At 34.4% G+C, this 20,945-nt stretch overlaps 3 protein-coding genes and 1 non-coding gene across 5 annotated transcripts; 1 reads left to right on the forward strand and 3 right to left on the reverse strand.

The window, feature by feature from the left end:
* Window positions 1-6,214: 6,214 nt before the first annotated feature.
* On the reverse strand, window positions 6,215-9,926 carry LOC120284096 (two-component response regulator ORR23-like). 2 transcript variants are annotated; one of them, XM_039290907.1, is made up of 8 exons: window positions 9,677-9,926; window positions 8,383-8,535; window positions 7,920-8,285; window positions 7,774-7,850; window positions 7,076-7,691; window positions 6,735-6,955; window positions 6,517-6,583; window positions 6,215-6,395 (listed from the first exon to the last, which is right to left on the reverse strand). In XM_039290907.1, the coding sequence occupies exons 1-7, from the start codon at window positions 9,828-9,830 to the stop codon at window positions 6,569-6,571; spliced, it is 1,602 nt and encodes a 533-aa protein (XP_039146841.1). In that variant the 5' UTR covers window positions 9,831-9,926; the 3' UTR covers window positions 6,215-6,395; window positions 6,517-6,568. The 2 variants fall into 2 exon arrangements, with proteins under 2 accessions (XP_039146841.1, XP_039146837.1); XM_039290903.1 differs by having other exon boundaries at window positions 6,517-6,590.
* A 678-nt stretch (window positions 9,927-10,604) lies between these two features.
* LOC120251260 (protein ROOT INITIATION DEFECTIVE 3-like) lies at window positions 10,605-14,249 on the reverse strand. Its single transcript, XM_039259820.1, has 8 exons — window positions 14,031-14,249; window positions 13,836-13,949; window positions 13,542-13,675; window positions 13,305-13,452; window positions 12,198-12,397; window positions 11,954-12,081; window positions 11,173-11,405; window positions 10,605-10,907 (listed from the first exon to the last, which is right to left on the reverse strand). Exons 1-8 carry the CDS (start codon window positions 14,247-14,249, stop codon window positions 10,767-10,769), a joined length of 1,317 nt encoding a protein of 438 aa, XP_039115754.1. The 3' UTR covers window positions 10,605-10,766.
* A 103-nt stretch (window positions 14,250-14,352) lies between these two features.
* Window positions 14,353-14,425, forward strand: TRNAR-UCU. The gene has a single exon. It is a non-coding gene; the product is annotated as a tRNA-Arg (tRNA).
* A 514-nt stretch (window positions 14,426-14,939) lies between these two features.
* LOC120252908 (calmodulin-binding protein 60 D-like) lies at window positions 14,940-19,849 on the reverse strand. Its single transcript, XM_039261107.1, has 8 exons — window positions 19,592-19,849; window positions 18,620-18,695; window positions 18,263-18,321; window positions 16,953-17,446; window positions 16,705-16,865; window positions 16,422-16,625; window positions 16,048-16,279; window positions 14,940-15,883 (listed from the first exon to the last, which is right to left on the reverse strand). Exons 1-8 carry the CDS (start codon window positions 19,717-19,719, stop codon window positions 15,294-15,296), a joined length of 1,944 nt encoding a protein of 647 aa, XP_039117041.1. The 5' UTR covers window positions 19,720-19,849; the 3' UTR covers window positions 14,940-15,293.
* Window positions 19,850-20,945: the final 1,096 nt, after the last annotated feature.

Genomic DNA, 20,945 nt, shown 5'->3' on the forward strand with positions numbered 1-20,945 from the left:
TTACACGTGACACTAAACAGTGAGCAGAGACGAGTTGCAGGATTACTGGCCAGATATGTTCATCAAATGGCAATGCAGGACAAAGGTTGTTGAATTCAGAGTATATTGTAGCCGGAAGAATGAGTGGAGTTCTGAAAGATCAGTAAGTTTTCAAGTTATGTGTGTTTCCATCCGGAACAGAAGGCTGGCCTATCAATCAGAGGCGATTTTATATTGGAAGACACTAGCTGAAGCAGTGCTGAGTTACAATAGTGAGAGTGAGCCGGCGGAGTTGATCAGTGCACCGGCAGGGAGTACGGGATTGGACGCAAAATCTATGCATTGCAGTGCCAATGTGGAATTCTTGTGTATTGAGGGAGAGATCGGATAACAAAAGAGGTGGTGATCAGAAAACATGGGTTGCTAAGGAGAGAGTGAAGTTGCATGTTGGAGAAGATAGTGGATCAAATGGGGATGAAGTCTACAAGGCCTGCTGCTTTAAATGGGGATGAAGTATGGCCTTCTTCTTCTTCATCACTATCTTCTGAGAACAAAAATAGTGGATCAAAGGCTATGTTAGTGATTCATTACAATGTGATTCATGAGTAATAATTTGAAGTGTATAGCAACAAGAACAACAGTTAAGTTGGGCTTTGTTTTCTAGACTTTTTTAAACCAATTTGTTACTGCAATCTCAAAATTAAGATATATTATCTACTCTCAATGTGCATTGATTGTGCTCTGTTACATAAATTGCATGATTATTCATCAGTCTACAGAGGCTGATGAAATGGAATTGAATGTGTGAAAGTTTTTATTAGTATGTAATGATATGATCTTCTCTAATTTGTTGCAGCAGCAGATGATTTGTGGAAATTGTCTTAATGTTTTACAATTGTCTTACAAAGTTCCGACTGGCCTGGATCTTGAACTGTAAGTAATTTCATGGATGACATTGCTGTTTTTCACAATGATGTAAGTAATATATATTGATTCTAGAACTTCTTTTATGTTTCCTATATTTTTGACCAACACCACAAATCAGGAAGATATATTATGCTAATATGAATTTCACACTTGGAATATAATCATGGTAATATGGTATTGGCTAGAAGAAACTAGCAAATGCACTAGACTAGTTAATCACCAGTGGAGGATTAAAACATGGTTGACACATAGCTTCACTAAGAATAAAACATTAGTTGTATACATCTAAATAAGCAAATATAAACTAGATTGTGAAAGAGAACTGCAGTAAAAGTAATACAGTCATACGCCTTTATTACACCTTGATTGACAAGCAAACAACATAAATACTATCTAAAGGATGCTAAGAGTCAGCTTGTATCCAAAAAGTGAATCTTCATATGTCTCATCCCGGCCAATAGTAACATCGAATTTTGAATCCTATGGAAAGAAAAAGAAAACTGAACATGTAAACAACAGGATCAGATGACTACAGCTCTGCAAATATTAGGATTTTGTATCTCATTGCCTAAAACATTAATCATGCTAAACAAAAAATAAAAAATAATCATAAAGATGTGGATAGATCTAATCAGCAGCATTAGCAATGTAGTCAACCATATGATCTCCAATTTGAGAAGTATCACAATAAAGCATTATTAAATTTAAATGCATGGGATATTGTGAGGAGATGCTACAAGTTCAGACAATTCTAATGACAAGTAGGCCACCAATCAAAGATATGATTTCTTCACCATAGTTCTGGAAGAATAATTCCCACTAGGAATTGGAATAGGGGCAACAAAGCCATAAAATATATCAAATAGGAACATGTCAGTAATATATGGGAGCTGCCCATTATTTACTTCATAATTTCATTGTTTCAGGCTTTCATCAATTATTATAAAAAAAAGAATCAAGTAGATAATTAAATTTAGGTTATGCCACAACAATTTGCACATCTATGATATAATTATTGCTATGATATATTTCTGTTATGCCATTCGAAGAGCACACAAATATCAGTTTATTCAATTTAGGTGGTGATAAGCTACACTGCAAAGCAAAATCACTTCAATCTAAAATGTAATTTGAAGAAGGGAGTCTACATTGTTGGTTTTAAAAAATAATAGTAGTAATGAAGCATATTAACCAGCTCAATCCATGCTATATCAGATTCATAATAGTCATTTGACAAAAAAAACATCTGCCTTAGTTCGCAGCAACTTTTTCGGGCTTCAAAGAAATATTATGCAAACAAGCGATCACTTATAAATTACAAATACAGCAGCGTATTAGACCCTTTACTCTTAATATGATAAAACTATCTTTACAAGCAACAATAGAATCACTGGAATCTAGAATTGGACAACAGGTTCTGATGGATACCTCATATATTTTCATTTTGCAAACATGCTTACAATTGGCCCTGAAGAAATCAAAGTATTTTAAGCAAGTGTAAAGGTAGCAAGCAAGCCTAGTTAAATATTTTGCATGTATGAGGCCAAGCATAATTCAGAAGTAATCATCAGAAGTCTGCACAGACAATGTATAGAACCAATATTATGCTCTTGATGTTATTCAGAATGTTATTCAGAATGGTCTAGTGGTGTTAGCAAGCATTCTGATAGCAGAATTCGCTGTTGTTGAAAATGCCTTGTTTTCTTCAAGTAATTACCTGTGATGAACAGGAGTCACTGGAATAAATTAATAGATGAAGAAAATGAAGTAACTAGCTATACACTCTCTTAATTTTCCCTCATATTCTCACAGAGTTGTCTCCAGCAATTTAAAAGAGACAGAAGCAATTAGAAAAACAATTTTGTCACTTAAAACATATTCAAACTGATTTCCTGCTACAAAATCCATTATGAAATATCAAGAAAATAAATAGTATACATAATAGAGAATGCCTAAAAAAGCATAGGACACTTCATCCTCTTGAAGACATGAACTATGATTATTTATCAGGATTTGTGTATTTTTTATAGGAGAGTCAAATGTGTTGATCACCTGATTGATGTGGACCACTGCACTTAAAAAAATTGAAACCAATAAGAATGTATATATCCTAAGCAATTAGACCCTTCTTTCTTTAATCCAATTCTATTTGGAAGAAAAACTCGGAGAGCATTCTTAAATATAACTCTATATAAGAAGAATGCTACCAGAAATCATCATATCTGATTGTAGAATTTTAGCTAACAGAACATTATGATTTGATTTTGCATTTGATGCTGATAATTTGCCAAACACATAAGTGATGCCAGTTCATAGAATGGGCATAAAACATGAAGACTCATGTCAGGTTGCAAACAACTAGTAAGAAGAAGCTAAAACTATAAATAAATCCTGATTAATAATCTACAAAGAAAAGGTCAAAAACAGTCATCTAGCCTCTTTCCTATAAAAAAAAAATGAAGTTAATATAGATACTCTAAATAAAGATATACTTGGCAATTATGATGGGAAGAACACAAAAATTAAAACATAGTCACAGACTAATGATGCGTAATTTGTTTTCCCTCACTATTCAAGAATACAAAGCTTCAATTTCCTAGATGCCATAACAATATGAATCTACAGATGTGAATATGGATCAAGTTCAAGCATATGGTATGATTAATTAACTAACAAAAAGGAAGCTATCTTGATAAATGATAACAAATTAAAGATTAAAAAAAAAGATTACTATTATATTCCACTTTGTCTGTGCTTTTTCAAGCTTTCCATCTCAACATTGTTTACATCATACAATTTGAACAATAGGGATGCCATATTGCCTTATGCAAACAAATCAATATTATGATATGTGCAACTTCTCATAAAGGGCATCAACTGTTCAATAAATTATCAAAAGGGCAAATAACAATATAGATAAGGAAGTGAACCAACCACTCTGAGAGAAAAACAAATATCAAATCAAATGCATCATTTAGAATGTTCATCCCTAGTTCTTCAACATGCTCTCGATCTCCTGAAAAAATCATAGAGATTAAGATCATTTTTCATAATTGTAACAAGAAAGAAAATCAAAATAAAAGGTTACGATAAATTTTAATATGCAAGCATAGTGAACATAATATCAAAATTAAATAAATCAGTTGGTCATAACCATATGGGAAGGATAAAAGCTTTTTTTTTAGTTCTGATTACTGTTATTCTCATCCCTGGTGAGGATACCAGCTTCTCTTATTGTTGTTTGCCAGTTCAATTTATTTTTCTTCTGTACTTGGTACTCTCTGTTCCTCTCCTTTTTTTTATTAAATTTGTGGTTTATCCACTTTATTCAAAATATATATATATATATGGGAAGGATAAAAAAAAAACCTTTTTTCCAAAACTTTGGAAAGCAATCTCCTGGTTTGGTAATATCATATACATGGGTTTCTGGGAGGCCTTAACTTAATTCTAAGATTCAGGATATATTGACTTTTGTAGAAAGAAAAACATTATGTTAGAACAATCTTCCTCTAATTCAAATATATGAATTGAAACTTCTCAATCAAGAATGTGTTGAGCAACAATCTAGACAACTATCTGAAGCTAAAAAGAGTGAGTCTTCCAATAATAAACTGGAATGCATGGTTCAAATTATTACAAGACTTAAGTCTAAACTTTCACTAGTGTGATCTCTTTTGACACAAAGGACTTCTGCTTTCCCTTGAATACACTAAAAGATGTCAAGTGATACATCTAATCAAATAAGTACACCAAACAATCCATAAACTATCAAAAGGCAATTCAACAGAATCAATAGTATGAAGGGAGAAGTGGCTGTACCCCTGATACTGTAGTTAGAGAGGGGAGTTGGGGAGTATATTTTATAATAAAAAGACCAATGATGATAATAGAAAGACTAAATCAGAGATTTTATCTATTTTTATTAGACATATTGTAATTAAATTTTTATTCAACTTAGGAAGATTTGAGATTGACTATAATAGACTGACTATAATAATGGGACCAAAAACATAAAATCTAATTAATTTGCTAGTGCATGATATATATATATATATATACACACGCTTGAGAGCCTTTGTTTGTCTGTCAAGATTTGTTGTGCTAGTATTTTTGAGAAATAGAATAGGTTTGATTGTTGTTTTATGGAATTGTTTTCTGTGTAAAAAAAATTAAAAAAAATTGCCTGATAATTTGTTTTTAATAATTTTTTTAAAAAAATAAAATAAATAAAAAGATTTTTTTATGAAAACTAAAAACCAAGAATAAGTTGTAAATGTCTCTAAATTTTTGTTTTTAAAAATAATGAGAAAGTGGTGAACAAATTTTAAATTTTGAATAATATAAACAATTAAAAATAAACCAAAAAAAAACTTCAAGAAATTAAGAACTTATTCATCAACTATTCATATAAATGTATTGAACATTCAACATATGTACTATATAATCTTAAATTCTAACTACATTTATTTTAAATTCAATTTTTACAAAAATCTATTATTATATTAATTCATAAAAACTATATGGTTATTAAATTATTCTAAAAACATATAACAATATTAATCACATAAAACAACTCAATCAACCAAATTTTTATTTTATTTTTTTAAAACTTATTTTTAAATCTTTTTCTAAATAAGTTTTTATGTATTTTTTAAAAATCTGTTTTCAAAATACTTTCACTCAAATAGATTTTTTTAATTTTTTTATACATGTGTCTTATAAAATTATTCTAAGAACATAAAATCAAAAACAGAATTAATCTGATTTCTCCTTATTTTTGAGGTTCCAATATTTTTAGTGGACAATCAATTTTGCAAATTACATTATTCATTTATAAATTTATTACAATATCCAAGTTTCATTTGATTCACAATTCTTTTTGCATTTAATAATCTATAGGAGTAAAAAAAAAAAACTCCATTTTTTTGAATTATAATGCTAAAAGAAACCATGAGGCCCTCAAGTTAGTTATTTGAATTTATTTTGAACTACAAAAAAATATTTTATAATTAAATTTTTTGTTTATTTAATAATAAACAGCTTACCAAGAGTATTATTGGTTTAATATAAATTAAATTTTAATTTATGTACTTAATTAATGAACAAGAAAAAATATATATATATAATATTTGCTAACCTATTACCTATATTATGCTGTACTGGAGTATTTGGTTGGAGATGAGAAGCAGCTAAAAAGAGAAAGGAATAAAAATATGACAAATGAAACCAAACCATTTTGGAAATATACATATATATATATATATATATATATATATATATATATATATATAAGAACTAAGAAGAGCAGCAATGCTTGCTTTAATTATTCACAGCAACTGAAACTCAATCTCATGTGCACAAGATTGATGTGTTCCATGTTTTGATCAGATATAACACACAGATCCCTTTGAAGAAAGGGATTTTACTTCCCTTCAAGTTCTATGGAATATTACAACGGCACCGGTCGTGCAATGGCAATGGTTTTCCTGCATTATGCATATCGATGAAAATGTTAGTGACAAGTTAAAGAACAAGAGTGTCATAGTTCTTATATTTCTGGTTCAAATGCAGTAAGTCTTGTGAAATGAAATTCGATGATTCAATCACCTGTACAGTGAAAGCAGTTTTTGTTGTCGAATAACAGTCAGTCAGGGAGGCATTACTTATTTTGAAACTGAAAACTTTAATGAGAGAAAGATTAAGCCAGTGAGAATAATAATTCAGATGATTAGTACAATGTAATGCATGTTAAGTTTTTGTTTCAGTGATCAATATGAAGAGAAAAATGCAAAATTGACGCAGCTATAAACCGAGAAATCAAGTACCTGCCGAAGCATGGCATGAAGGTCATCGCCATCATTATCATCATCGAAGAGAAACGTACCATCTGCAATTGAAGGCTCACTGAGATAAATTCCTGATTCTGCATAAGAAGTTCCATGCAAAGGCGCCACTGCGTGATTGTCCACATTCAGAGTAGCTTCATTGTTCTGCGCTCCCGAGCTTGGACCTGTCTTTGTATAGGCACCAGACCCCCACTGCACATCTATTCCCGCAAACCAAAAGTTTGGTAATATAAGCATCATTCTCATGTAGCGAGAAAACTCAATATGTCAGAAGACTCAGAACATAAATGCAATTAAATACATTTCTGTTAGATGCTTACCTTGCTTACTTGGAATCACTGAAACCAGTGGAGCTGTAGATTGATACTGCTGATTACCATGTTGTGCAAGAGAGGAGTTAACATCCGTAACAAAACCAGTAGTCCATCCAGTTGATGGCCCAGAAGCAAAAGTTGGCACAGGTGGAATAGAGCTAGGCAGAAAATTTTGAGATGTTTTGCGGATATAATCATTGATCTGATCTAGAGTTGAAATGAAAGACTGTTGATTTCGATAATCCAGTGTTGCTTGTCGTCCAGTGAGATCAATCAATGCAGGATATGAAGGAGATGAAATATGCCTTATCGTTTGCTGGCTACCTAGAGAGGTTGATGGCCTTGTCTGCACCAGAGCATTTTGATTGCTCATAGGATGTGAAAACATTGGTGTCTCTCTGACTGGAGCTGCAGTTTGATTATTTGGAAATCCAGCAACCCTTAAATCCTCAGTCAATCTTCCATTATCTGGGACTGGCTGAGTGAGAGCCAAGGCCATAGTTCTTTGAGGTTTCGCCTTTACTCCACTTGTATCAGCACCTCCACTGGCACCAGCACCAGCATCACCTTCAACAATGTTAAAAAAATCTCGCCCATATAGCCGAAGTGCCCTCCTGTACTTCTGCGTCACACCGAAGCTACAAAATGAGACTTCAGAATCATCCTCTATTCAAAAATTATGAGCAACACAAATTTGAACTTACCTGCAAATGGCTTGCAACATTTTGTCTTGACAACCCAGGCACACCCATCACCTCGAGTATTCTTTTTGGACCAGCCCCTGAGAAGAAAAAATAATTTTCAAGATTCTGGAATAAAATTGCCATATTAAATAATCTCTTATACTCACTATCTAAGCCAACTGTGTTAACAGCTCGAACGAACACAGCATGCAAGTCACTCGACCATGTAACCCTTGCTTTTTTGACAAGGGAACTATCTTCATCAGACACATTGGCTGGTAATTCATTTTCCTTTCCCTTTCCTTGGTCCGGATGATCATTTCCAGATGCCTGACTGGAACCATCACCTGATCCTAGTGGCAGAGCAGCAGTAGCCGACGGATGCTCAAAAGCTGTCTCCGACATTGATTTCTTAACGACATGCTTCCAAATTAATTTAAGTTCTTCAAAACGGGCAGGTTTCACCATATAGTCACATGCACCATGCTCTATACATTTTGTCACAGATTTTGTATCACTGTGAATAGAAAGCACTGGATAAGAGTGAATTCAATTACAATGTTAGTAAATAAAGTAGGCAAGCAACAGAAGAAACCGAACACATTTTATTTTCACAAGGTATCAACTCACTGATTACAGGTATATCCATCTCTACAACAATTGACTCCAGAAGCTGGAATCCATCCATATCTGGCATCTGGACATCAATGATTACCAGATCATAGGCATCACTATTCTGCCTCAGTAAGTTTAAAGCAAGACATGGATACTGGGTTGCAGTCACTGTATATTAATAACCATAAAGAATGTGAGTAATATTTATGATATAAAACTTGTTAAGAAAGGATGTTCTAATGTAGAATACGACATTTTACGTGGTGCACATGCATATGTAATAAAGCAATAACGTTAAACCAGACAAAGTTTAGCAAGATGAACGAAGAGAAACAATTTAAGTAAGATGAAGAAGGAATTTTTGTCGTACATGAGAGCACTATAAATTATAAATCATGGAAAATTGCGAAGTATCATAGGCCAGTAGTAAGTGAACACGTGGTCATATAACTTAAATTTCTCAATGTAATGACACGTAAAATGCTCGACAAAAACGGCATGGTGTAATGGAAGTGAGCCAGGAGAGAGATAGTTATTTGAGTCCTTTTCATCTCATCCTTCATGAAATTTTGAAATCCCATTTTCAATAAATGGAAAGCTTAATTGCATGTTTATTTTCTTCTATCAATGCCAATGAGCATTTTGATATCAATCGAGATTGCATCAAGCTTGTCCCATATATCATTCTCAGCTGCCTTAAGAAAATTTATCAATGTATCTAATGTTATTGTTTTGATAGGTAGCATTAGTTCACTTTGCCTACAAGACAACACAAGGACAATTTATATTATTCCTAAATTGGAGCATTGAGAATAGGCAGAGTAAACTGGTAGATGAACAAAGTTTCAAAGGGATTATACAAATGTGATGGGATTTTGAACAAGCAGTCTTTCCAATTACTACTAAAAAACAAAACACTGAGAAACACCTACATTGAAGGGCATAGATCCTTTAACAAGGTCACTAATACAACCATATATATATATATACACATAATTAAAAAAAATTCAAGCTTTATATGCAAGAAACCATGATTCTTTCCTCCATAACTAAGCTACTACAACATTCAGAACTCCAATACAGTGATTCAATCCAATCAATGCGCAACCAATCAACAAGAAAAACAATTAAAGAACCAAAAATTTGAACATCCACAACATAATTACTTCTCTATCGCAAAGAAAGAGTCCAATTAAACTAAAGATTTAAAAAAGAGCGAGAAATCAACAGTAAGAAAACGAAAAAGGAAAGAATCAAAGATGGAAATTTGAGAGAACTATAATCAAACCCAAAGAGGCAATAAATTAACCTGCATAACCGCAATGCAGGAGAAGGATCTCCAGAAACTTGAGACAAACCAAGTCATCATCCACAGCCATGACTCGCATTCCTTTGGGGAAGTTGCTGTCAAAGTTCCTCTGCCGCCGGCGCCGCCGTGACGATCCTGCAATAGCTCTAACCATCCTGCGATCGAGATGAGAACTCCGAATGATCAACAAAACCCTAATGATCCGCCATTGAAGCGCTTCCGAGCTCCAAAACCAGAGAGAAGCTCTGTGAGCTTGTGAGGCTTTTGCTTTCTCGCAAACGAGGGAGAGGTATAAGAGTGGAAATGAACGGCTGAGATCATTTAGGTGTACGAATCTTGAGGCAAAAGTTTCTAATTATGGAAAGTAGTCAGAATTCAACAGTATCTTTTGTCAGATTTCTTCAGTTGCTATTTTTAGACTGCAAACGTCATCACTTGGGAAACCGTTTCTCTTTTTTTTTTTAATTTATTTTTGTGAGAAAATTAAAAATGGACTTTTTGAGTAATTCTTATAAATTAAAATAAATAAATATGTGGTTATGTTGTTTTTATTTTTATTTTATAAAGTTATACAAATGCAAATACTAATCTTATCAGTTTTTTACTGCATTCAACTACTATTTTGTGAATATTAAAAATACTAAAAAATTCGCTAAAATACTACTTCGATTACAAGCCTATTTATACTGATATAAATATTACTAACTGGTCATCAAGAACGACAAAAATTTAAATTAGCTATTGTTTTGATTATAAATGCAGTATTATAATAATTACCTATATTGATGCCGAAAACGACAAAATTTTGTTTAAGTGATATTTTGAAAATTAACTATAAATTTACCTTTACCAATAATGGTGTCATACAATCATATACAAATTTAGCATAAAATTCAATTCTATAACTTTTCTCTCATATTTCTAAACAAAAAATTTTATATAAAAATTAATCCACAAACATCACATAAATAGAATTATTCAAAGCTGACCCTCTATTAACTCATGTAACAAACAATTTACGTGTTACATTTTTCCAAAAACTAGGCAAATGAAAGCAATAAAAAGTATCTTAGCAAATGCCAACACCCAATTAGTTGTCATCAAGCATTTTATCCACATAAACATCCTGCAAATCTTGATATAATTTGCTCCATTGTTGGGCCACTTGAGCAGATCTTGCACATTGCATCCTTAGTTTTTCAACCTCCATTTCCGTGGCTCTCGATGAATTCTAAAAGATGAAATGAACATGGTCAAAACTCCTGTCAATATTTGAAGAAATTTATGATAACACAAACAATCTGTAAAGTTAGAGAGTTAATTTTGAAGACTATTAGTATGTTGATTACTGAGGTTAAAGAAGAGATTGCAGTAATTTCAGAAAAAAAAAAAATAAATAAATAACACTTCTAACATCTCTGACACTTATTCAGAAATGGAATGCTATTATGCTACTGATCAAAGAGAGTTGCATAAAAGATGAAGACTGAGGAAACCTGTAGTTCTTTAATTTGATTCTTCATCACAGTTGAACTGCAATATCCGGTGTCCAGAGGTTCACGTGTTGGCTGAGGAACAATCACAGCCTGGCTTTCAAGTTCACCATCAGTTGAGTTGATGTACTTATTTAATGGTGGTGGCATTGACAAATGCATCCGCTTTCGGGATTGGAGAACTTGAGAATCTGAGCAGGATTGTTGCCGGACAATAATAACATTATTGACAGGACCTGTAGCAAAAAATATATATGATTGCATTGATGGAACTTTCATCACTCAACAAATATTGACCAAATTGTAAAGAGCTGCAAATACACCATGATTAAACAAAATATGCCATTACCAAAAAATAAAATAGAGTTCATAAAGTAATTGACTATACATAACTTCACTCTCACAGTATGAAACAGTGCAAGAGTAATCAAACATATGGGTTCAAGATTGACACAGGCTATTGACTTCTCTACTTCTTCAATTGTTATGGCTGGGTAAATGAGTAGATGCTCAACTAAATTGAAAACTGAAAAGCATAGGAACCAAAGCAAGTCTAACATCCTGGGATGAGTTGAAGCCCAAAGAGCCGACTCAAGAAAAGTGAACACGGACACAACAACCAGTTCATTCCATTGAAAAGAGAGACCATGATTTTTATTTTTCTTCATATGATGCCCAACATAAAACAGAATCAAGAAAAGAGAGAAGGACAGTAGATCTATTCAGAGTGCAAAATAACCATATTAAATCATCCAATAAAGGCCAGTGTATTCTTCATTTGCACCTTTCATATGTTTTAGAACTCGAACGACAAGCTTCTTTTTAGCATCCCAAACTCTAACTGTACCATCTTCGGACCCCGACACCAATGTAACACCGTCTATGCTAAATGCTAGGCAAGTAACTGCTTTGCTGTTCAAGAGCACATGGAGAGATTGAAACAGATAGGTAACATAAAAGAAAGAATGCCATAAAATGTAAGACCAAGCATATACAAAACAATCAAAATAGAAAAAAAAATTAAGAACCTGTGATCGGTTAAGGAACCTATAATAAACAAGCCATGGCTGCTGTCAGGATTATGTTCCCCATTAAGTGCAACAATATATATCTTGCCATCCCTACCACCAGCATAAAATGCATGTTCACCGGGATCCATAGCAATGGCATTGATAATAGCGGGGAAGTAAACAGTCCTCAGCAGCCTGCCTTTGGACAAGCTCCAGATCTGAAACATGTGCAATAGCATAGTCAAAACAAGGATCTGACATGGAAGTATAATAATGCAGAGAAGCACATGGACACCAAATTTCTGTTTTGAAACAATGAATCATTAAGTTGCCAGCAGAGAAAAAGACAAATACAGGGCAGAGAATTAAGAAACTAGTACTAAATAACACCCAAGCCCAAACACAAACACAAGGCAAACACCATACCATAAAGAGTAACTTTTGAGTTTGACAGAGGTCAAATTTAGTGCTGAGATATATGTTACAAGGATTAAAATTCCAGTAGTTTCGTGAATAGCGAGTAAGGTACAGAAAGAATTAGGAACCACAAATACAAACTACAATAAAATATAAGCTTAGAATTTCAATGCCAACAAGATCATTGACAATGGATGATAAGCTAATACATAAATTAAACCACTTCCTATCACCAGAAGGATGCAAAAGGGTATAATTCCTACAATGTTATTATTTCCTCAATGGACTGGTGTCGTACCCAATGATTTATCAGTGTCTAAAAATTCTATGTCAAGATTCATAAAACAAAAGTAAACTGGTGGCCAGGTGTAAGTTTGGGGAGGACGCAAAACAACCTGATTACAATTACAACCTGGAGAATAAATTAACTAACAGTTAACTCTTGCCGACTTCTAAATCAAAGCAAGTGAAATGGATGGGACACAAATAGAAGATTGCCCAGGAACAACAATACTATGTGACAACAAGTACTTCAATTTCCAAAAGAGACTTCCATTGTATCATTTGCTATCCACAACATGCTACTTTCTAAAAGCAAAGTCACTAGACTACCGATTCCCGATGGTTGTTCAAAGCAAAAAGAACAAAACTTTTGATACGAAACCACCAGCCACGAACTTCAAAGTGAAAAGCAGAGACATACCAGACCTTGCAAGTGCGATCCTCAGACGATGATACAATGATGGAGTTGCAAAACCCATGACCAGAAACAACATCAGTCACTCGCAAACTATGCTCTGAGAAACTATAGACATACAAATTCCTCACTGCCTCTTTCCCAATCTCATCAAACATCCTGCCCACACATCAAACAAGACCCAAAAAAAAAAAAAATGATTTTTCAAAACAGACAGTCCCTAAAGAAGCAAGGCCAGAAATCAGTACATCAAAAGTGACCACACTCTGACACTCCCATCCACAGATCCAGAGATGAGCATGGATTCATCATCTGACAAGGTGAGACAAGTAACAGAACGGTAATGGGCATTCCACTTGCTAAGCAACTTTCCACTGGACACCTGAGAGAATAAGATTGATACTGAAATAACTGAAGAGAGAAGTTAAATGGTACGATAAGCTCATCAAACAAGTAAACCAAACTGGAGCTTTGTTTGGAAAACTGGGAAATTTGAAACCTTTAGACAAAATTGAGAGAAAACAAGATTGAGAACAGCTCACCTCCCATAAATAGATGGATCCCGAGGAGCCACCGCCGAAGATGAAAGTTCCATCGGAGTTGGAGAGAAGCGGACAGATTGGCTCAGCGGGAAAGCTCCGCACCTCCACCTGAGGCTGCAAACAGGAGAAGTAGATCAGGAATGAAGAAACAGACACAGAGAGAGAAAGAGAGGGATAAAGAGTGGTGATTGATACTTTATCCCAGGAGAAGAAGAAGATGGGGGCTGAGGTGGAGGAGGGGTGGTCGGGGAGCTGGGAGGCTGCAAGGAAGCGGCCGCAGCCAACCGCGAGGAGGCCAGCAGGAGCGCAGGCGCAGGGACGGTGGCGTAGACGCTCGGAGCCGGATCTGAGGTCCCAGCAAGCGATGCCGGCGTCCACGGCCGAGGTCGCGAGCACCAACTCATCGTCCGCCATTGCTGAAGATCCAACTGAATCAAAGGTCGTATATATGAGGGTTTTGATAGGGTTTTAAAATATTTTATATTATATATTTCTATTTCAATCATTTCGACACCAAGCGCCCGTGGCCTAATGGATAAGGCGTCTGACTTCTAATCAGGCGATTGTGGGTTCGAGTCCCACCGGGCGTGTTATTATTTTTATTTTTTTCATAATATTCTCAATTTTCCTTTAAAAACATCGACTCTTGATTTTTTTAAATTATTTTTTTTTATTTAAACAACATGAATCAGTTCTCATTTTTTTTTTTTAGCTGTATTTATATATTCCTATGGGAAAAAAAAAAGTTTGTATTGCACTGTAAACATATCTTCAAACATTAGAAAAAGAATTATAATATACACAAACTTAAGTAAACATATATTTCATCCATAGCTCAGGTAGTTCACCATATTAATTTATCCATGTTATTATATATATATATATATATATAATCAATTACTTGGTTTAGTTTAGATATGTGAAAGCCAACTAAACAAAATATCTCACTACAACATTCAATCAATTTTAACCAAATCATACGCATTGACATAAACATAGATATATACACACACATATTGATCATCTTCCAAGCTAACAAACTGTGAGAACTAGAAAAATTTTAAGTGAAATATAACGCCTCAACTCCCCATTCAAGCCAAGCAATAAACACCACAAATTAAGTAATTGATAGTAGCATCATCAGAATTCAAGTGGTTTTAATACACTACGCCAAAAACATCTAAAAAGTCTTAGACATCTTTACATCCTAGTGATTTAGCATAAATCATCCTCCAAAACTAAGATTGTTTCGTCGATGTATAGCCGGTCTTCAAGGAAGGATGTGTGCATTAACAAAATATAAATGTCAAAACAACAGCATAACTTACTATACAGATATGCACTGTATACAAGTAGATTAGACTTCTGATCAACTTGTATTCTCTTGTTTGATGATTATTGCTGACACTATAATCTGTAAATTGTGCCAGGAAGTCAGATAACAACTGATGAACGTAACTAATCATCGATCTCAACAAGTTGAGCTCTCCTTTCTGCAGCTTTCTTCCTGATAAAAATGCCCCATCTCATAGCTGCTTTGATTTTAAGCCATCCAGCACAAGCCCGACCAGAGGACCGGGACCGATCCTCATCAAAGTTGAAGTTCGGGAAAGGAGAATAAGATGAATAGCCCAATCCATCCTCATGTATAACTGAAGCTCCACCCATGCTGAAGACACGAAGCAAATGCTGCATATCTTCATTTTCAAGAATTTCATGACTTCTCATGCGGATCTCTTCCTCAGAGAAAAAATCATCGACGGCCTGGTTGTCCCGTTGATGAGGGGTCCAGTCCTCGTTTGAATTTAAGTTTGTTGATAGGACAGGTGGATTCAGGGCCTGGAACTCTATGGTTGTCTGCGGTGGAGGTCCCAACACCAGTCCCATGCTGTTGATTTTATTAGTTTGAGTTTGGGGAGATGAGCTGACTAACTGGTTTTGTGGAGCAAGTGAAGTGATTTCAAATTGTGTGTGTCCATTGGATGGCATGTGCTGGTTATGGGTGGAGTATTTGATTAATTGATTCCCATTGTATTCGGTGGAGACTCCTGAAATAACAAATGAAGAAGTCAGGAATCCATACTATTTTAACTTATGGAAGATGGGGGGACCAGCAAAATAATTTATGTCTATCCACAATGAAAGTGATCTTGTTGCCGGTGACCAATAATGGACAATGCAGAGCTACATATGAAATACACATTCATCTTACCTCCGAGAACTCCTGCATCAACAGTTGGTTGATCAACAGCTGTGATGGCAGGGAGCTGTCGATAGACTTGCTGATCATATGAAGTGGGATAATTTGCTTGACCTGACAATGATTCCTTTGGAGAAGCAGTGGCCTTCTTCTTCTCCTTGAAGTTCAAGAGAACCTTGCCATCATACTCAATAACCTGCATCCAATCATCATAGGCCCTCTTCACCAATGAATCAGCAAAGACCTGCAAAATAACAAATGAAATATACTATCTCAGAATTCATCATATTTACTTTCATTTTCACCTGAAAATACAAAGGGATGCATTTTGTTAGCAGTCTTATATATTATATTAAAAAAAAAGTATATATATGAAGAACATTTGCCTTTTGGCCGTCCGCAAGAGATTCGGCTGAGTAATATTGTCCGCCAGCAATTAACCCTGTGAACTCATATATGTTGTTAAAAATTGCCCCCACACTTCTCGTATTATCAGCATAATACACATAATGCTTTCCGCTCAAAACACAAGTCTTAGCATGGTCCACAAGAACCTCCCACATCTTATTCGACATGCTGCTACCCAGAATCTAAAGCATTAAGAGAAAATTGATAAGAACCGCAAGCCATGAGCACAAGGAAACAAACAATTTGTATAAGGAATCTTACTTTCCGCAGCCTTTGAGGATCCCTGACAACAATACGGAGAAAATCTTCTACTGTGTGGATTCCAGCCTTATTCAACCTCTTGTGAAATGAACCATCCTTGCCGATCTTCTCCAATCGCCATACCTCATCTTTCAAGGCAGGTGGAAAGTGTTTCTTGTATACTAAAAATAAAAAGAAATCAATTTAACCACAAACATGTTCCATGACAAACTAAAGAACCAAGCAGTGGAAACGAGCAGCAGGCTTACATTCCCCTCTGTGATCCTTAACCATAAATGCTTCTGTTTTAGCCTCTCGAACACGAATACTCTCACAGAAGCCTGATGCAATTTTCAAACCAAGCCTAAATTTCCTACTTCTTATCCAGCTACTGTTGTCAGTGAAGGTAAGCTCCCCTAGGGTTCCTACCCCTTCTTTCAAGGATATCTGTAAGTCTCCTGTCAAAAGTGGCCTCTTTCCTTCCCGTTCTTTGACTACATGACTTTCAAATTCTTCTTCAGTCCAGTCATCATCATCTTCATTGTTGAAATCACCCTCAAGGACAACAACATCAAGTTTTGCAGATGACTCAGGTCCTGTGGTTATGACACGACCAGAGCTGGTGTCAAGTAATACAACATGTATTGCAGCACCCTGCTCCCCTTCAACTTTTCCTCCAGTGAAAAGTGGTTGTGATAATCTTGACTTGAACTGCAACTGCAGGTTTCTTCCATCAGGTCCTTCTATTTGTTTCGGTGAAGATCTGTATTTCATACAGAGAGAGATAATGATAGAGTAAGTTTATCTTGATGAATAAGTCCACCTCACCTACCATTGCTGCTCCAGGAATAATTCTACATCCAAACAAGTATCTAAGAAAATATTTAGAAGATTGACTGAAACAACTTATAGCTCTTCTAGAAAATTACCAATCACTTCTTACTAAAATTCTTATTAACTAACATTAACAAATACCTGTTTGCTTTTACAAGAACACAGAAACAAGTGTAGAAGCTCCGAGACAAATTATTTTAGAAAAAGGTTGCACTAGAACTGCACCATATCATATAATCATCAAGGGAAAAGGAATTCAGTTATTGACTAAACTGTGACAACCATAATTGAACTATTAATTTCAAAAGTTATTGACTAATTATCCAATACTTTTCATGATTAAATAATTAAAGCCATGCATTATTAATCAAAAGGCACCTCTTTCTGTTAAGTTGCATCTATGACTGGTGGGCAAGATTTCCATTCAAAAGAAAAACTTGAGAATGTATATTATTCAAAAAAATTATTTTCTTAGCTTCATATGACCATCAACAAAAGGAAAATAACTTTAGCACTCCTTCCATATAATTCTGTGCAACAGATGGTACGCCTATTGCCAGCTGCCAAAGAATCTATGGCTGTATAACATTCACCAATTTTTTTCATTATACATAGATGAGTGACATGAGTCAAAAGATTCAATTAAATTCCCAACATATTATTATAATTATACTTAAGAATAGTCCATTAGATACAAAGTCTAAGAAGTTCCTAGTGTTCTGCCAAACGAATGTCAATCTCATACCTTCCCGGCAGTTTTGCGGGTCCCAATTTTGCCAAAGCACGTTCCACTTCTTCACTGACCTATTTAAGCCAAAAAAAAAAAAATAAAAAAATAATCAAACAAATAGCACAAACATATCTTGGTTCTTCAAAGGCAAGATCAAAAGTAGAGTAAATAATACTTTAAAGGGTATAGTTGCCTCATTTATCAGAGAAATTTAAGCAATCTTAATGAAAAAATTCAGAAGAATTAAATATTTCATGATTCACTGACTCTTCATGTCAGTCTGCTAGAATAAAGTTGGAATAAACATAGAACGAAACGACACTATGCCTTAGTTCACTAAATGAAGCAAAAAGTATTGTTGGAGATGCTCACAACTCTCCGAAGGACAGGCTCCAATGATGAACAAAGTTTCTGCAGGCTATCAACCTTGAGTGCTTCCACAATCACGCTGCATGGAATGCATAACATATTAACATATAAATACTTGATAAGAAGGGAAAAAAAACATAAACATGACCAAAAGAAAACACTGTATAGATTACATAATACTTAGCAAACATAGTAAATAGAAAGGATAGAGATGTAAAAACAAATAAGAAATAATGAAATAAGACATAAAAGAAATGAATGAAAAATAACCAAAGGAAAACAAAACTAAACTAAACTTTATCAGCACATCTCCTTTCATTTCCTTATCAATATTATTTTTTTCTTCTCCATTCTTCTATTTTTCCTCAACCCCAATACATCCAGAATATCCACATCTTCGGATCCTCCTTCCCTCTTCTTTTCCAATACCTATGAACAATACTATAAGTGGTAATCCATAAAGAATAGCCATATTTAAGAGCAAGTTCAACTACTGACACAACTTCCAGTACATAGCCACAAACCAGTGTGTTTGCTCTCAGCTAGCTTATTGTCTCAACCAACATCACTGATCTGTCAGTTTGAAAGGCTCAAAGAAACCATTTGTTCATCTACAATCTCGGAATAAAATAAGAGACCTCTAAGGAATGAACTGAGAAAACATAACAACTGAGTTTCCATTCCAGTTGAAATTGAAATCACAAGATCATTCATTTCTCAACACTCTGCTCTCAACGAACTCTCACCAACCACCCAATCCAAACTAAAATCCAATTTTCTCCCCCATTTCTCACCAAAAGCCCGAAAGTCGCAATCTTTCCAATAAATCTCGATCCAAAACTCCAAATAAACAACGAAACACTCTAATTAAACAAACCCCCACCGCGGAGGAAAGTGATCAAAACAACACAAGAAGAAGCTATAAAACACAACAATTTCAGAAAAAATAACTTCTAATTCCATTCATTCTTATACCTAGCAAGAGCGGGAACCTTAGGGCGCTTGGGCTCAGGGTGGATGGCCTCCCCATCAGCAGGGTCAAGCCCTCGCTTCTCCCTCGTCATCGTCCCACACCGATCCAAATGCCTACTGCTCCTCTGCATCCTCTTCGATCCAACAACCCCTAGATCCCACCTCCTTCCTCTCGGATCTCCCCCAATCCAAACCCTAAAACTCGCAAGGAAGATCGAGGAACGGGAGTAGAAGACGATGCTGAGCTTGTCTATGCTTTTAATGGCGGCCGAGTGGTGAAGACTTCCAGCATAGACTTCTCCGCGGTAGAGGTTAATCTCTTGTCCTATCAATACGTGTCAATTCATGATTCGCTGTTAAGCCAACCAATCATGTGATGAATAAATCGCTGTATGGAATAAAACAGCGAACACCAAGTTTGAATCATCATAACCGTCCAATGGTTTACGTGTTTTCTTTTAACGGTGGAGATTATTGAACAGTGGTTTTTTCCTGTTTAGATGAGACACAGGAGCATGGGATGGGGTGTAGGATACACGCGGGAGGCTGGCTAGTTGACCTTGTTTAGAAGAACAGACCCGGGTCTGCCTTGCAATAGTTTGCTCCCTGGTTTATTTTATTTATTTATTTATTTAAATTTTATTTTAAAATTTTATAAATATTTTAAATATAAAAAAATATTAAGTTTGGATCCGGATTATTAGAATATTAAAAAATATATAATAAATTAATTAATTTATTATCTGTCTGAGTTGGACAAGTGGCTTTCTGAATAAATTAAGTATTTTTATACCTGGATGAATTATTATAAAAGTGATTTTTTTTTTTTAGTCTAAAACTTAAAAGATAATTTGATCCAATAAAAAAAATCAATTTAAAATATTTTTTTAAAAATATTAAAAATATATATATAATTGTTAAAATAGTGGTTTCTCAATTTTTGTTATTTTCAAAAGTTATTCCATATGTTTTTTAAATTAAAAAGTTGCTACCCCAAATACATTAAAATAATAAAATAAATAGGCTAATAACCATGAGAAATACCACTTATGTCCTAAACTAAAAACATAGAACATATTTGTAATAATTATTTAATTAAAAAATATTATTTATTACTAGTTAATTTTAACTGAAAAATAAGAGGATTTGATTCAAGCGATAAAAAAAAAAAATTAGATCGTTTAAGTAAAAGGTTTTGAATTTATAAAAATATTTGTTTTTCTTTGGTCTAAAACTTGAAAGATAATTTGATTGAAGAAAAATCAATTAAAATATTTTGTAAAACACTCTAAAGTTTTTATATAATTATTAAAATAGTGATTTCTCGATTTTTGTTATTTTCAATAGTTAATCCATG

The sequence above is a fragment of the Dioscorea cayenensis genome, chromosome 3 (genome assembly GCF_009730915.1).
Source record: "Dioscorea cayenensis subsp. rotundata cultivar TDr96_F1 chromosome 3, TDr96_F1_v2_PseudoChromosome.rev07_lg8_w22 25.fasta, whole genome shotgun sequence".
NCBI classification, from domain to species: Eukaryota; Viridiplantae; Streptophyta; class Magnoliopsida; order Dioscoreales; family Dioscoreaceae; genus Dioscorea; species Dioscorea cayenensis.

Coding starts and splice junctions, on each gene's coding strand:
- LOC120252908 (XM_039261107.1), bottom strand. CDS start 19,719: ATGCAGAGGAGCAGTAGGCATTTGGATCGGTGTGGGACGATGACGAGG. Junction 16,866..16,952: donor TAAGGATCACAGAGGGGAAT/GTAAGCCTGCTG, acceptor TTTTATTTTTAG/TATACAAGAAACACTTTCCA. Junction 15,884..16,047: donor TGATGCAGGAGTTCTCGGAG/GTAAGATGAATG, acceptor TTGTTATTTCAG/GAGTCTCCACCGAATACAAT.
- LOC120251260 (XM_039259820.1), bottom strand. CDS start 14,249: ATGGCGGACGATGAGTTGGTGCTCGCGACCTCGGCCGTGGACGCCGGC. Junction 12,398..13,304: donor CTGAGGATCGCACTTGCAAG/GTCTGGTATGTC, acceptor CACATGTTTCAG/ATCTGGAGCTTGTCCAAAGG. Junction 11,406..11,953: donor AGTTCTAAAACATATGAAAG/GTGCAAATGAAG, acceptor TTTTTGCTACAG/GTCCTGTCAATAATGTTATT.
- LOC120284096 (XM_039290903.1), bottom strand. CDS start 9,830: ATGGTTAGAGCTATTGCAGGATCGTCACGGCGGCGCCGGCGGCAGAGG. Junction 7,851..7,919: donor TAACACAGTTGGCTTAGATA/GTGAGTATAAGA, acceptor TTTTCTTCTCAG/GGGCTGGTCCAAAAAGAATA. Junction 6,956..7,075: donor AGTGATTCCAAGTAAGCAAG/GTAAGCATCTAA, acceptor TTGCGGGAATAG/ATGTGCAGTGGGGGTCTGGT.